At 40.2% G+C, this 14,511-nt stretch overlaps 1 protein-coding gene and 3 non-coding genes across 4 annotated transcripts in view; 3 read left to right on the forward strand and 1 right to left on the reverse strand.

The window, feature by feature from the left end:
- Positions 1 to 779: 779 nt before the first annotated feature.
- Positions 780 to 852, forward strand: TRNAA-AGC. The gene has a single exon. It is a non-coding gene; the product is annotated as a tRNA-Ala (tRNA).
- Positions 853 to 1,503: 651 nt separating this feature from the next.
- On the reverse strand, positions 1,504 to 1,576 carry TRNAA-AGC. Its single transcript has one exon. It is a non-coding gene; the product is annotated as a tRNA-Ala (tRNA).
- A 4,646-nt stretch (positions 1,577 to 6,222) lies between these two features.
- Positions 6,223 to 14,511, forward strand: part of UBE2V2 (ubiquitin conjugating enzyme E2 V2) — a 37,731-nt gene continuing 29,442 nt past the window's right edge. The window contains exons 1-2 of the mRNA XM_032124897.1: positions 6,223 to 6,313; positions 12,115 to 12,208. Coding sequence (XP_031980788.1) covers positions 12,151 to 12,208 — 58 coding nt within the window. The 5' untranslated portion in view covers positions 6,223 to 6,313; positions 12,115 to 12,150. The remainder of the gene's footprint in view (positions 6,314 to 12,114; positions 12,209 to 14,511) is intronic.
- On the forward strand, positions 10,496 to 10,568 carry TRNAA-AGC. The gene has a single exon. It is a non-coding gene; the product is annotated as a tRNA-Ala (tRNA).

The raw sequence follows: 14,511 nt of genomic DNA on the forward strand, positions 1-14,511 counted from the left end.
AGTTTACCAGCAGGTCTTAACTCCTCTGCATTTAAAACAGAGCACATCAGTGTATCCACTCTCACTGTAAACTACATCTTCTTTCTTGAAATCCAGAAAGCATTCTTTAACAGCCTGTGAACAGAGCTTTAGTAATGTGCTTCTTACTGCAAAGTCAATAAGCATGACTACAGGTGAATTTTTCTATTTCAGAAGTGTTCATAGTAACCCCATATATTTAAGATGCAATACTATTTGAACAGAATTATCAAGGTCAATAAATAAAGGTAGAAATAGAAATAATTTCTGGAATATAACACAGGAATATATTAATGAATTCTTTCTCTCCACAAACTATGATAAACATGAACTTTTAAACCACTGTATTTATCTTTTACGTATTTTTAATTGGAAAATCCAGTTGGAAAAGGAACTAGAGACTTGAAAAAAGAAGGGAAAATCTAGCTGTGCTTCAGTGACTTTTAGGAGTAGACTTTCTAGATTTACAAGCCTTTGTATATGCACTGTAAGAGATGTAAAAAAATTAGTTCTCTCTCCTTCCTGAATAAACGCTAGAGGACGCACTGCTCGGGAAAACGGGTTGTTTTACCCAAGGAACACAGCAGAAAACGCTCCTCATATACCAGGTGTGTAGCCTGGCTTTTCAGCCATCGGGCTTTCCGCGTAAATACAGAGGTGACTCAGTGTTGTTGGACAGAACGACTCAACACAGCAACTGCAGCCGGAGCGGCCGCGCGGTGATTCAGCACAAGAACAGCAGCGCCAGGCGAGTCACCCAAGGGGAATTAGCTCAAATGGTAGAGCGCTCGCTTAGCATGCGAGAGGTAGCGGGATCGATGCCCGCATTCTCCAGACTTTTGATCGGCTGTAGCGCCACGGTGGGAAAAGATTTTCTTCCATGAACTGTCCCGGGTTTGTGGTAGAAAATCCACAGCAGTTCATGCAGACCATCTCGTCCGGCAAATAAAAGGGGAGGGGAAATGTTGACCATCAAGATTACACTTGTGCACTCTCCGAAGAACGACTTCTTCACAAACCCATCAAAACTAACGCTGTTGCTCTCTGTAACACAGGAAAAAAAGTCACTTCCGTCCTTTACCGCTGCACCGAATGTGACCATTTATTACTGCTTTCTAATGATACGAAAAGTTACTGAAATTGTCTCTGCGAAGATGTAAAAGTTTGTAGGGTCTATATAAATCATCAGCTCACCACAGAATTATTGTCTCTCCAGCTACCTTGCACCCGTTGTAGGACGGGTAGGGCACGCTTGTTCTAACGTGAATTTCAAGTGACATTTGGTCTCTCACAGTATCACTCAGTGTCTTCCTCTAGCCATGAGAAGAAAATAATTTGCACTGTAAAAACAAAAAATGCTCAGCTCTGATCAACGTTAAAAACTTCAATCATCCATATCGTGAAAACGTGTCTCAAAATTGATTCATTTTAATCCTTACGAAACTGCTCCAGGAAAAAGCATCTTCAAAACAGCGGCCCCGCAGATGGAGAATGCGGGCATCGATCCCGCTACCTCTCGCATGCTAAGCGAGCGCTCTACCATTTGAGCTAATTCCCCTTGGCTAGTCCCCCCCTCCCCTCACTCACGGTTCGCGCTGTCACTTTCCTCGCTGGCGGAGTAGCCACACAGCACGCTGAAACGTGGCCCGCTGTCTCCCGACACAAACAAAACTTCCTCCCCCGAATCACGGTAGCTGGGCAGCCCGAGCCCTTCTAATCCCCTCCCGAAGTCCCCGGCAGGCAGTAAGAGCGCACAGCCTTCCAGTGAAATGCAGAAAAAATTAGGACTTCCTACAAGCGCACTGCTTTTGACAGCCGCAGTGGGAATTTTGCCTAATCCGGTATCTGGACTCCTCGAGGCAACAGCAAGCGCCTTGTTAAGCGGAGCTGCATCTGGATAACATCCGGGTTGTGCTTCTAGGCAATCGCAGACTTATGCTCACACCAAACAATTATTACTGCTTAAGAGAAATCTGGATATATTTAAATACTGTATTTTTCTAAACCAGATTTTTCCTATTTGTAATCCCTAGGTGGAAGACAATCAGCTAAATTACTTTACCCTTCTCCACAAAATATACATCCTTCTCCATATATAAAATATTTATGACTGAATAGGTAGGGTTCTTCCAGTTCTTTTTTTCTTGTGGCAAGAGCCTGGGTTCATGTTACAAAAAAGGGGTGTAAAAAAAAAAAAAGCACCCAGGCAAATGGAACACTAGGAAACAAAGTAGTAGTTCACATTATTTACTTACATCTCTCAGGAATTTTTAAGTTGTGATTCTATCACCAGATAAACGAGCACACTCACACAGACAATTACATATAAAAATCAAGAATATACAACTAAAACGTAAAAAAATATAAATTTTCACTATAATGAAACAGCAGTGAAAATTCTGTTCAATGGTTTGGTTTCACAAAAAAAGCAAGACAGAGTTGTGAACTTTTATTAAACGTACAATATTAAATAATCTGCCTTTCTGGAGAAAAAGGAATACCTGAAATGAAATTTATTCAATAAGTACACAAACAACTCTTTATTTCCCCAGGATGCCTTAAGACACAGGAATCACACTGACATAAAAAGATCTTTCAAATCTCTCCTCTTCAATGAATTAGTGATTTCAGAAAACAAAATAACAAAATTTCAGTCTTTGGTCTAACCCTAAAGCCGTATACCAAAAGTCCTGTGCAGATTCTTCCATTAACAAAATTCCAGTGTCTTGCCACCTATTCCCTCACTCTGATTGTAACAGCTAGCTTTGCCAAAAAAATGTTTCTCCCTTTCCTATTTAAAACTAATCAATGTGGAAAGAAGCATCTGAAATTAATTTGCAGGAGGTAATTAAGTTCTTACCACTGGAATTACGCTGCAGATACCACTGACATTTAAGCAAGTGGCTGACTGAAAGTCCCACAGGTCAGTATGTCTGGCAAAGTAAGGAAGCTTGCTGCTCCTTCTATTCTGGGATGTTTCACATTTTGCTTAGTATTCCTTCTGAACAAAAACTATTTAAGCCTCAAAACCACCTACGCTATAAAACAAATGAGCAAGCAAACAGAACCCTTCTAGTTGTGTCAGTTATCAGGCTTGTATGAACACAGCCAGGTAGGATGAGGGTTTCATCATGCCAGATTTTGAACGGTAAAGCACATCTACTTGGTTTAATTAAGGCAATCCCCAAGCAGGCTTACAGCTGCACATAAACTGAAACTTTTGTGTCTAGGCACTGAAAGTCTTAGGGCTTTAACACAGCAGGTAGGGTAAAATTTACTTAAAATCAACCAAAAAGACTGAACTATAAATTAAGCAGTGACAAAATTAGTAAGGACAGCTATAGTATATTCAGTTCATTCTGTTAAATAGTCTAACCTTCAAGTTGATAGATATAGCATTAAAATGAAACAAGTATGTCTCAAGTTCTGTATCCAGTATTTATCCCATATTTAAAGCATTGAAGGAAAATTTGTATTTAAAGTGTTGAAGGAAATGGGTTTTGGACCTCAGAGATAATTTTACTGAAAAGCAGTATCAAAATATGGAATTGGACAGCAAAATTCACACCATCCTGTGGAGGGAAAAAAACCCACAAAAAAAAACCCCTCAAACCCCAACAGACAGCACCTCACTAACTGTACTGTAAATCACATGAAAAGCAACACTGGAGACATGTCATGAGTCAGAAAAAATCGCCCAGAATCCCTGTGTCTGTTCTTAATGGCCACAAAGAGAATAAAACTTGATTTGTTGATGACGATGTTATTGCTTGTTCATAAAATTCTGCCTCCATTTTACCATCATTCATTGATTCATACCCAAAGCATAAGACATAAACATGCTAAAGAAATCCTAAAACATAAAACCAACCAAAAAGAAAAAAGCCAAAATCAAAACATAATAAACCCTAGAAAGATTTGCTACTTTTAATAATATTTGCTACTGCTGTTACCACATTTGAGGGAAATCAGTATAGTCCATCTGGGAGCTAATGTACCAGTACAAAATTCTGTAATATTGGTCAAAGGATCAGCTTAGTCAGGCATCCTGAGTAACTTCAGTTACCATTAGCAGCCACAACAGAAACTTGCAAAGGCCAAAATAATTCATATTAAATATACTGCTTTTGCAAGAAGTACAACACCATAATGTTCTTTGAGTATATTTACGAGATTAGCACTTAGGTTAACACTGTGCTCTCTGTGCACTAATAAGAAGGCAGTGATCTCAGAGCACAGCTCTGAGCAAGATCATTTTATGCTACTCTGTCATCTCCCTGAGGACCAATACAAAAATCACCTTCATTATTTCAACCTGTAAAATCTCAAACTTTGTCGGAGAGTTGAAATACCAAGAAAATACACAAATTATCATTCTTTTTCTAAAAGGATCCATGGATTTTAAATTCCATCTAGGTTTTCATACGGATTCCAAATTGGCAATGATTTAATGCTGTTTTCAGATGGGGAAATAGGAAGTCATACATTAACATGATTATGCATTTAGGTTTTTTCCCTAGGAAAATGGCTAGACTCACATCAGAACTTATTCCAAATTTTTTTTTGAAGACGTTGTATCCCTACTAATTTAATGAGTGTTTAAAAGTTTCAACACCACAGAGCTCATGTACAACGCCCTCCTTGAAATACACAGGATGACAATATAGAAAAACTATTACTCATTTTACATACAAAACAAACTGTTTAATAGTTAATAGTAAAAATCAAACAAGGTTGTTACAAAAACAGTGAGATGGACTATGCCTGAATCCCACTGGATCTGCAAACCTTTGTCTTCTAAATCACCACTGCAAGAATCTAAATTTTCTCTACATTCCCTATAACTCCACACAGGAGAGAATGTGTGCTAGTTATGCCTAGGCCACCTGGCCAATCAGCTATCACTAAACAGCACATACAAGATTTTCCTCACGTTCATTTAGTGTCTCTTCCAAGCCACGGATTTACACAGAATAGTAGCCAATTTCTTTATTTTTTGGCTTTTTATCCATCTTTCACTTTTCATGCCAAACTTAACAGGGGTGAGAATGAAGATTTTTCACAGCTTAGAAGACTTAAGAAGATTCAGATCCCTATATCCTGCGGTTTTTACTAAGGAACAGAACTATGTACTCACTAAATGAGATTGTATCCAGAATAACACAGTAGTTTTAAGAACAATAATCTCATCCAAATAAATAAACCAACCATTTATAAAAAGCCCCAAGGAACTGGTTATATGGAATAAACTGAAAAACATATTTGGCTGCAATATTCAAAGACTAGAGGGTTAAGATACACAGAACTCACTGAAGTTCAGCATATGTTTAACATCTGGTAACTCAGATCCATATGAAAATCTGAGAGCTTTTCTTTTTTAAATTTATACACCACCATGGCATACAATAATTTTAAACTAGAACAGGGAAACCAGACTTATCATTAGAGGAGCTGCATTCATTGATGAAGCTACCTGCTTACAGTGTATTCAAAACATCACAACCATGCTGAATTAAGACCACAAAAAAGTTTAGAATAGCACCCACTTCAGCCCAAGTTATCCTCTGATTTGAGTCTTCCACTTCTCTCCTGGGCTTAATGTTACATGTTAAGCAAACTCTGGATGAGCAGTATCAGAAGTAAAGAAAATAACAGCTATTAAAATTTACTAATGCAATGTAAATGGTAAATAGTGTTGTTGTAGGTGTTGAGAAAAACTGAAGGAGGACTGGAGCCTGAGTCATGGCAGAGCAGCACAGGAATAGGAAGCACCCCACAGGAACCCACAAAACCACCCCCTCCACTGAGGAGCAGCCCTGCTCTGCTGCACCTCCTCTTTCAGACACACACCCCCATGACTCCAAAACTAGATTTTGTGAGACCCACTAAGACAAACCACCACAACCAGAAAACCCCATGGTAAAAGGCTGTGCACAAACCTCCTCCGCCTGCTTTGTCTTTCAATGGTCTTCAGCCCGGACTTGCTCCAAGTGACAACCGAGCAGACACAGCTCCCCCAACCCACATGTTCCCACTTTCCCGGCCTCTCAGGACCTGACCTCTGCTCCGCCCTTCCCAAGCACGCCCTGCCCTGTGCTAGAACCTTCTGTGGAGGCATATGCTTCCACCCACCCCCATAGCAACTCTCTCCTCCAGGGCAGCTGCTGCCCTCCTTTTATTCCTTTATAGATGGAGCGGTGAACAGGTGGTGCTGGGAGGTTTTGTCATCGTGTCAACAGGGAAGTGCTGTAGCTGTGTCTCCTCCTAATGCATGAGGCAGCTGTTGGTATGGCAGGTAAGTCTTCAAAAGAAAAGTCTGCCTGTCGGTCAGCTCTTCTGTTCCCCCCTAAGCTGCCTTCTGTATCATCAGGGGGAAAAGGTAATGCTGGAAAGGGCAGATATTTATCCTAGTTTTCCCAAGTGCAATGGCTATAGGTAGCAGGAATATCAGCCAAGTGTGTATGCCTTCAAATGGATCTAAATATTTTTTTCATAATGTAAATTCATAATTAGGTTTATGCTCATGCATTTTCCTAGGCATTGCTTTGAGGGTGGAGATTGGAAAACAATTTTGAAAAATGTGTATTAATATGCGTTTAAAGAGAACAGAATTTTCATTTTCCAGACACATTCCTGATAGTTTCTAACACCTGAGAGCACGACTCCTGAATAATTTGGATATGCAGTATATTGTTCTTCGTCACTTTTTTTTTTTTTAAGGAGATCATAGAACATAAGGGTTATTTGTAACTGTAAAAGCTGTTCTTGTCTTGCAAAACAATCTCTGCTTCTGCACTTTTGACACCAAACATCAGGTTAACTGTTAGCAAGAAAAGGCAGTTTTATCAGTAAATGGTAAAACCCACCTTTGGTTTATCCAGCCAGCAGGCTTGGTGAAACTGTGTAGGCTAAGGTGCTCCAACTTACACCCTTCTTCCTCAGTTCCCTGGAGTCTCTGAAGTTTTGGCAATAACACATCTCCTGTGTGTTTGTAACCTTGCTATTTTTGTGTATTGCCAAATATTTTTCCTGAAAAAAAGTAAAAGAAGGAAAAAACAGAAATTCATTGATTTCTTTCAGCAACAGCTGAGCTATTTTTATGTAGCTCTTGAGTTCTTCTTTTGCTAAATGCTGTTAGTAAAATTACAGCTACTTCAGGACTTCTCAAATAAATAAAAGGCTATGAAAAAATGTTAATGGTGTTAGACAACTTGAAACAAGATCAGTGCAGAATCTTGAGTTGTTTACCAGTCATTTATGATTATAACAACATTTGCATTGTTAGTAGCCATCTCTAAACAACTTCCTGTGAAGAAAGCTTTATTTTCTCAGACAAGAAAGACAAAAATAAGGTGATTTTTTTTTTTTTTTTTAAAATCCAAATAGTTGACCAGGAAGTTACTCAGGAATGCCTGGTCTAAATATGTTCTTGTCATCACTGCTAAATAATGGAATAATGAGTGTTGGTTAGCTAACTTGTTCTAAATTCCTAGAGATGATCAAGTAAGCAGGTGCTTTTAGGCCCAGATGAGCATCCAAGGCGGTTTGTGCTACATAAATAAGATCATATGAAAAAATGTGCCCTACTTCAGTTGGATTTTGTATCACAGTTTTCCACCTAGTGTTTTCAACAGAAAATCTGCTGAGGTGCCTGTGCATGTTCTAGCAGCTGCCATAGAAAATTGAATTATTTACATGGCAACGATCTCTCCTTACTTCACAAGTGTTACATCATTTTCACACTGTTTTTAATCTTTTTAACATTCTACAAATACTGAAAAACTATACACAATCAATCACCCTCTCATCCACTTCAAAAATCTTGGGTATAACTGATAGGACTAGCTTTAGGATTAAAAAAAAAAAACGAAACAGAACACTACCAACCAACCAACAAACCAAAAAAATCAGGTATAGTTTAAACATACAGCTGGCCATAAATCCAGAGCAACTTTATACCTGATTAGTACTCTCACTTGTACCATTAGTGGTCTTAGAACTAACAGCTATATTTTTTTCTGAATGCCATTATTTTTTCTTCCCCTTCCTATTTTTTTGTGGTTGGCGCTGTCAAAAAATTGTAGCAAATCAGTGCTGACCCTTGTCAAGCACGAAGTGAATACTGCCACATAAGAGTAAAGACAGTGGGTTAGTTTCAGCTATTCCTAGTCTGTGTTGCCACCTGCCAAAGAATCCAGCTCCCGGAACAACTGAATTTGCATGTACAGTAGCTCCAAACCATCCATCACATGTCAGGGCTACATAAAATGATTCAGCATCAGAAGTAAAAACAAGCCAGGCTGGTTAGAAACCAGTCAGGTGCTGATCTTACCTCCACTCATGCTCTGATGTGATTTCTTCTTTGCCTGGCTTAAACTTGATGGATGAGTAACTTCTCCCATTCTGCTGTGGAGTGAGAAATGCGGCCTGGCTTAACAAGGAGCCATTGTCTGGTTTAGGGCTGACAGGGCAGGAACAATCTCCTCTGTAAATGAAGATGCTCAAGCAGCAGTCAGAAAGTCACTGGATGGCAGATTATGGGCTATATAATTTGGCTGTATGTGCAAGAGCAGAGGGAGCTTATGGAGAAGAGCAGAAGTGAACACTGCCACGGCAAATCAGGTGGAGTTCGTAAACTCTTTTCATCTTACAGAAAACCAGAGCCAAACCCAGCTCTCTTGCTTGGTATATCACTTTATGTTTCAAAGAGATAATCTGAGAGGCCTCTGTGGTTAAAATAAGTAGGGGAAAGATGTAAATTGGAGCTCAGCCACTTTGGTTTGGTTCAGCCCAAAAAACCTGGGTTGATCAAGTTATGTGTATGTGAAAGTTGTTACAGGTGTGTTCACATTATTTTTGTATCAGAAATAGTGTGGCCAGCAGGATCAGGGCAGTGATTGTCACCCTGTACTCGGCACTGGTGAGGCCTCACCTCGAGCGCCATGTTCAGTTCTGGGCCCCTCACTACTAGAATGACACTGAGGTGCTGGAGTGAGTCCAGAAAAGGGCAGGAGCACAAGTCCTACTGAGGAGCAGCTGAGGGAGCTGAAGCTGTTTAGCCTGGAGAAAAGGAGGCTCAGGGGAGACCTCGTCACTCTCCACAACCACCTGAAAGGAGGCTGTAGCCAGATGAAGGTCGGCCTCTTCTCCCATGCAGCTTGGGACAGGACAAGAGGACATAGTCGTAAGCTGCACCAGGGGAGGTTTAGTTTGGACGTCAGACGGAATTTCTCCACAGAAGGGGTGATTAGACATTGAAATGGGCTGCCCAGGGAGGTGGTGGAGTCACTGTCCCTGGGGGTGTTTAAGGAAAGACTGGACATGGCACTTAGTGCCGTGGTCTAGTTAACGTGGTGGTGTTCAGGCGTAAGTTGGACTCGACGATCTCTGTGGTCTTTTCCAACCTACTTGATTCTGTGAAGCAGAAGCAAGGAGGCAGGGGGGAGGAGGGGATGGAAGGGAACTGAGCAGGTGGCACGGGATTTTGGAACGCCAAAGGAAGGGGTTTGTGGAAGGAGAGAGGGCTGTCCCGAGGAAGCAGGGAAGCTAACGCGAGGAGCCCAGGCTGAGGGGCCGGTCCGTGACGGAGCGCAGCTGCAGGGGCCACGACCGGGGCCCCGGGGACGAGCGCGGAGCGGCCCCTGCAGCCGGGGCACCGCGGCATCGCTGCTCCCTGGCGGGGAGGGGGCCCGGCCCGGGGGGCTGTGGGTGCAGTTTGGGGGGGCCATACATCATCGTGTTCCCCGCTTTATGCTGCGTGTCAAGTCACGTGAGCACGGGTGTGTTCATTTTAAAAAAAACAGTGCTTTAAGGCTGTTAAAAGGAATGTATTAATTACAGGCAAGTGCATTTGGTGAGGTAATAAATAAGAAAAATACAGAGCTGTTTTATTTTCACTTGACTCTCTCACCTCAGAGAAGCCAGACACATTCCAAAAAGATGTATGTGTGTATTTATATGAGAGGATGTGGGTGTGCGTATATATATGCACACACACACGTATAAGTTTTGACTATAAAACTCTGTTTCAATCAAGCATATAACATTTTTTTTCCTTCATTAAACATTTCCTGAACCAGTCTTTATATGTACATGCCCTGAAAACTGGAAAGAATGGGGGTTTCCTGGAATTTTTAAGAGTTGTTCAATAAAAGTCGGGCTTCTTTTTTTTTTTTTTTCCCCCTTAAAACAGACATTTGGTTTCTTTTAAGTCACTCGATCTTTTGGAGAGCTTCTTGTATGTAAACAGCTAAATAACAAAGACTCGTGTTATAAAAGGATGAATAAGATTATTCTCGTAGTGTACATGCTGAAAGACGGTGTCCCATGATTGCAGCTGCGAGCTGCAGTCAGTTGTTGGTGAGTGGAAAGAATGACTCAGCAAGAAACAGCGAATTTATAATCCAACGTAGTTGTGTTGTGGGTTTTTTCAAGTTTAGAGTGTGTATCCCCAGGTTTTAAGGCTCGTCTATTGGGCGGGGAATTAGCTCAAATGGTAGAGCGCTCGCTTAGCATGCGAGAGGTAGCGGGATCGATGCCCGCATTCTCCAGTGTTTTCCGTGTTGATTTCATTATAAACAACACGGCAGCAGTTAAGATTATTTTCCTATTCGCACTTAATTTTTCTTGTATAAGAGTGTAAAGAAGCCTGAAAGACCTGTAAACTAAAAAAAAAGAAAAAAAAAAAAAGCATACTGCTTTAAATACTTCATTTTTTCATTTCAAAATCAGATGTTTGTTCTTTTGCATAGAGGAAGTAAAAAATATAATATTTGCATGAAATAACGAAATTTACTGAGATTTTAATGCAATAATAAATGACATGTAAAAATTACTGAGGAAAGGAAATGAGGAATTTTTTGATTGGTCCTTAAGTATTTGGTTAATGATTTCATTCATTAGTTAACTTTACATTTGATATTCTAGTTTAGTGTGTAGTGAACAAAATTTTGTATTCATGGTTTGAGTAAGACTCATTGTTTCTGCTCTATTTTGGTTGTATAGGCTGTTTATTAGAAAGAGTGGGCTAGAACATTGGATAGTTCTTTTGCACCTGCTAGCAAGATTGTACCTTTTGCTTGTGAATTTTCACATCTCTGAAATACCATGGAAATTTTCTCTGTAAATCTATGCTTGCACATTTTAACTCTTCATGAGGGTTTTATTTGGTTTCGTGGTTTGTTTGTTTGTTTTTAATTTTGGTTTTATTTTCTTACTTATTCAGATATTTAACTGCTTGTACTTTCAGTTAGAGGCAGCATGAGAAAACGAGCAGAACCTGCTTCCTGCAAGTACAGGGAATTTTTGCAGTCAGGATTTTGGGAGTGGCACATAGTAAAACAAATAGAAATGGGAAACAAAAGGTATTCATTAGGCTCCATTTTAAGGGAGGAGGAGGTACCCTGCTATATGGATGTACAAGTAGCACCTGTGAAGAAAGTAAGGGAGCTTGGAGATCTTCCTGTGACCATGACAAGAAAGGAATTAACTTCTAGGTGGAATGGGATAGAAATTGAATTTGCTTATTTCTCTTGTATTGCTGAAGTACTGGAGAGAAAAGAGGAATTGTGGCTTGTAAGACTGCTTGATGCCTCTTAAAATGAAGTCTAATGGAGAGAAAGGTATTATGGTCCTGTCATGAGTCCTCTCTGGACTCAGGTAATGATTTAAATGTCTGTTTGCCTGGAATGAGACTCTTCAGTAGTCTTCTGTGTGATGATTATTGCTTCTGTGTTTTCTGTGTTTCTGTTACTGCTTAATACCTGACACTTTCTGTGCTTTTGAAGAGGATGAATTATGTTGTTCTTGGCTGTTCAAGTGCAAGTTGTGCACTGATGGAATGAGGGAATTTGGGGGCGGGGGCTCTGTTCGAGTGCAGTCTGCAATCACTGGAAAAGCTGTGCCTTCTGGCTGAAAGCTCTCAGGACTAATGACTTTTTATTACGTTTATGCCCAGCTTCCTACATTGCAGCATTTCTGTCTACTAGGGCTGGTAAACACTGGAAAAGCTTTCTTCCAATTCTTTTGGTCTAAATATGAATAGCAGTAAGAGTTTTTTTCTCATCCCATGTGGTGTCTTATGTCCTTATTTTTTAGCTAAACTATCCTGTGAAGAATTTACTGGATTGAGAGATGCAAGGGTCCTGGCTCTCAAAAGAGCTACCTATGGAAGGATACTACTTACTTGTGGGTAAGTAGTTCCCAGAGCCTCATGTCAAAGGAGTAACCACTCTGGGCCTGTCTGTGCCTTCTGAGTCAGAAATTGCATAGAAATATTCTATGTAAAGAACCATGAGGGAATTCCATTTTATTTGATTTTTGGTTTTTTTTATTACTGTTACCACTCATACTTTATAGTCCTCTGGAATATCATGCTTAAATCAGTTACACAAGTTTGTTATTAATGCTGAATAATAATTTGTTTGTACTAAACTTGCTGAAAGATATTGCTATGTCTTTGTTGTAGTCTGCAAATAGGAAATAACTCTTCCTCAGTTGTCTTTTATCAGTACTTTGTTCCAAATATTACTTAGAAAATCTTTCTAGGCTGAGATGGAGCTTGGGGACCATCATATAGCAACCTGGAGACAGTTTTTTACAACATGAGGGCCATCTATAGAATCTGCACTCAAAAATCTCAACTCTGTGAAATGCTTCTTTTAAATAAAATTATTTCACAACATGATTGTAGAACATTTGTTTTCTGAGCTGAGCACACTGCAGTTCTGATTTTTCTCTTGATGGGTATTGTGGGATATTTGACAATAAAGTTAATGGAAGTTTTTTTCTGATATGACTACCATTATCCTATTTTGACCAAGTTGTAAGCAGAAGTTGTGTTTTGAACCCTTTTTGAAGAGAGTGAGAGGGGAGTTCACTACCATGTGTAAGCACTTAAAATCCTAGAACCACAGAATGGTTTGCATTGGACAGGACCTTAAAGATAATCTTGTTCCAACCCTTCTGCCATGGGCAGGGACACATTCCTCTAAAGGAGGTTGCTCTGAGCACCATCCAACCTGGCCTTGAACACTGCCACAGCTTCTCTGGGCAACCTGTTCCACTGCCTCACCACCCTCACAGTAAAGAATTTCTTCCTAATATCGAACCTAAACCTGCCCTGTTTCAGTTTAAGGCTGTACCCCTTGTCCTAGCACTGCATGCCCTTGTGAAAAGTCACTCTCCAGCTTTCTTCTAGGCCCTCTTTAGGTACTGGGAAGCTGCTTTTGCTGGAGCCTTCTTTCCTGCAGGCTGAACAATCCCAACTCTCTCAGCCTGTTCGAAAAGAAAGGAAGTTACCTCTTTAAAACGTGTTCAGCTTCCAGTTGTCATGTATTCTTCCTCTCAAATTCAATGTTGAAAAAAATAACATTTTTTCCCAGTAAACTTTGCCCAATATAAGAAGCTTTTAGAAGGTTTTAGAGTCATTCAGCAGAGGTTTCCTCACCTAGGCCAGCGACCTTATGCCTTTTTTCCATTTTGACCCATTTTATTTCCTGTGGTTGTAATTAGTATCGCAGTAATTTGTTGCTGGTAAGTGTAAGCCTTGACATCTGGTGGATGGGTCTGGATACAGATGGACTGTGGAGCCTTCTGTGTGCTTTTAGAGACCCATGGAATACCAGTGGGCTTTGGTTTGGTGAGCCTATGGCTGTATTTCTGTCATGTCTCAAGATATGCAGGTGTGCCGTTAGGATAGAATCACCTAAAAAAGAACGATTAATCCTTAAAAAAAATAAAAGCACAGACATTGGGTGGCCATTGTGCTTCTTTCTGACCTTGGAGCTGAGCAGGTTTTATCTTAATAGGAGAACAGTAGGAGAACAGCCTGATTACATTCTGGATGGACCACAGTGGACAAGGCTTGTGTAGTGGTCTCTAATAGCCTCCCGCACCTGCTCTTGATTCCAAAAAATAGGAGAAGGATAACTCGTGGAACCTTTTTTTTCTGTTCAAGGCCACAATCTTTTCTACAGTGATGTTACAAGAGGGGAGAACTTTTAAAAATATTCTGACTTTTTTTTTCAGTATCCTTACTACTTCCACAAAAATATTGAAATAGGCTACACAAGAGAATCCCTACAATCAGCTTGTTTTGACAACAGAAAGCTCCACAGGTCATTGAAATGCAGCTTAAGGAACAGTTTCACTGTACTGGGAAAGCTTACTTCTAATTCTTTTGGTGTAAATATTGAAACTCCTGCTTATTTATGTTAAAAAAATCTGGTTGAAACTAGTAACTTGATAAAGGAAAATAGAAATCAATGGGAGAAGTAAAAACTATTGTAGATTTATCATTTTTATGTATGCAGAGACAGCAAAACCAGTATTTGGGCTAAAATGAACAAAGGATAAATGAAGGGAGGCAGAGCATTTTGTGTGAGGGTGGGGATGGTGCTGTTCAGGGCCAGGAGTTGGACTCCATGGTCCTTGTGGGTCCCTTCCGACTCAGCATATTCTTGTGATTGAGTCCTTGGCTGCTGAAGAGGTTTC

Source organism: Corvus moneduloides, chromosome 1, assembly GCF_009650955.1.
Source record: "Corvus moneduloides isolate bCorMon1 chromosome 1, bCorMon1.pri, whole genome shotgun sequence".
NCBI lineage: Eukaryota > Metazoa > Chordata > Aves > Passeriformes > Corvidae > Corvus > Corvus moneduloides.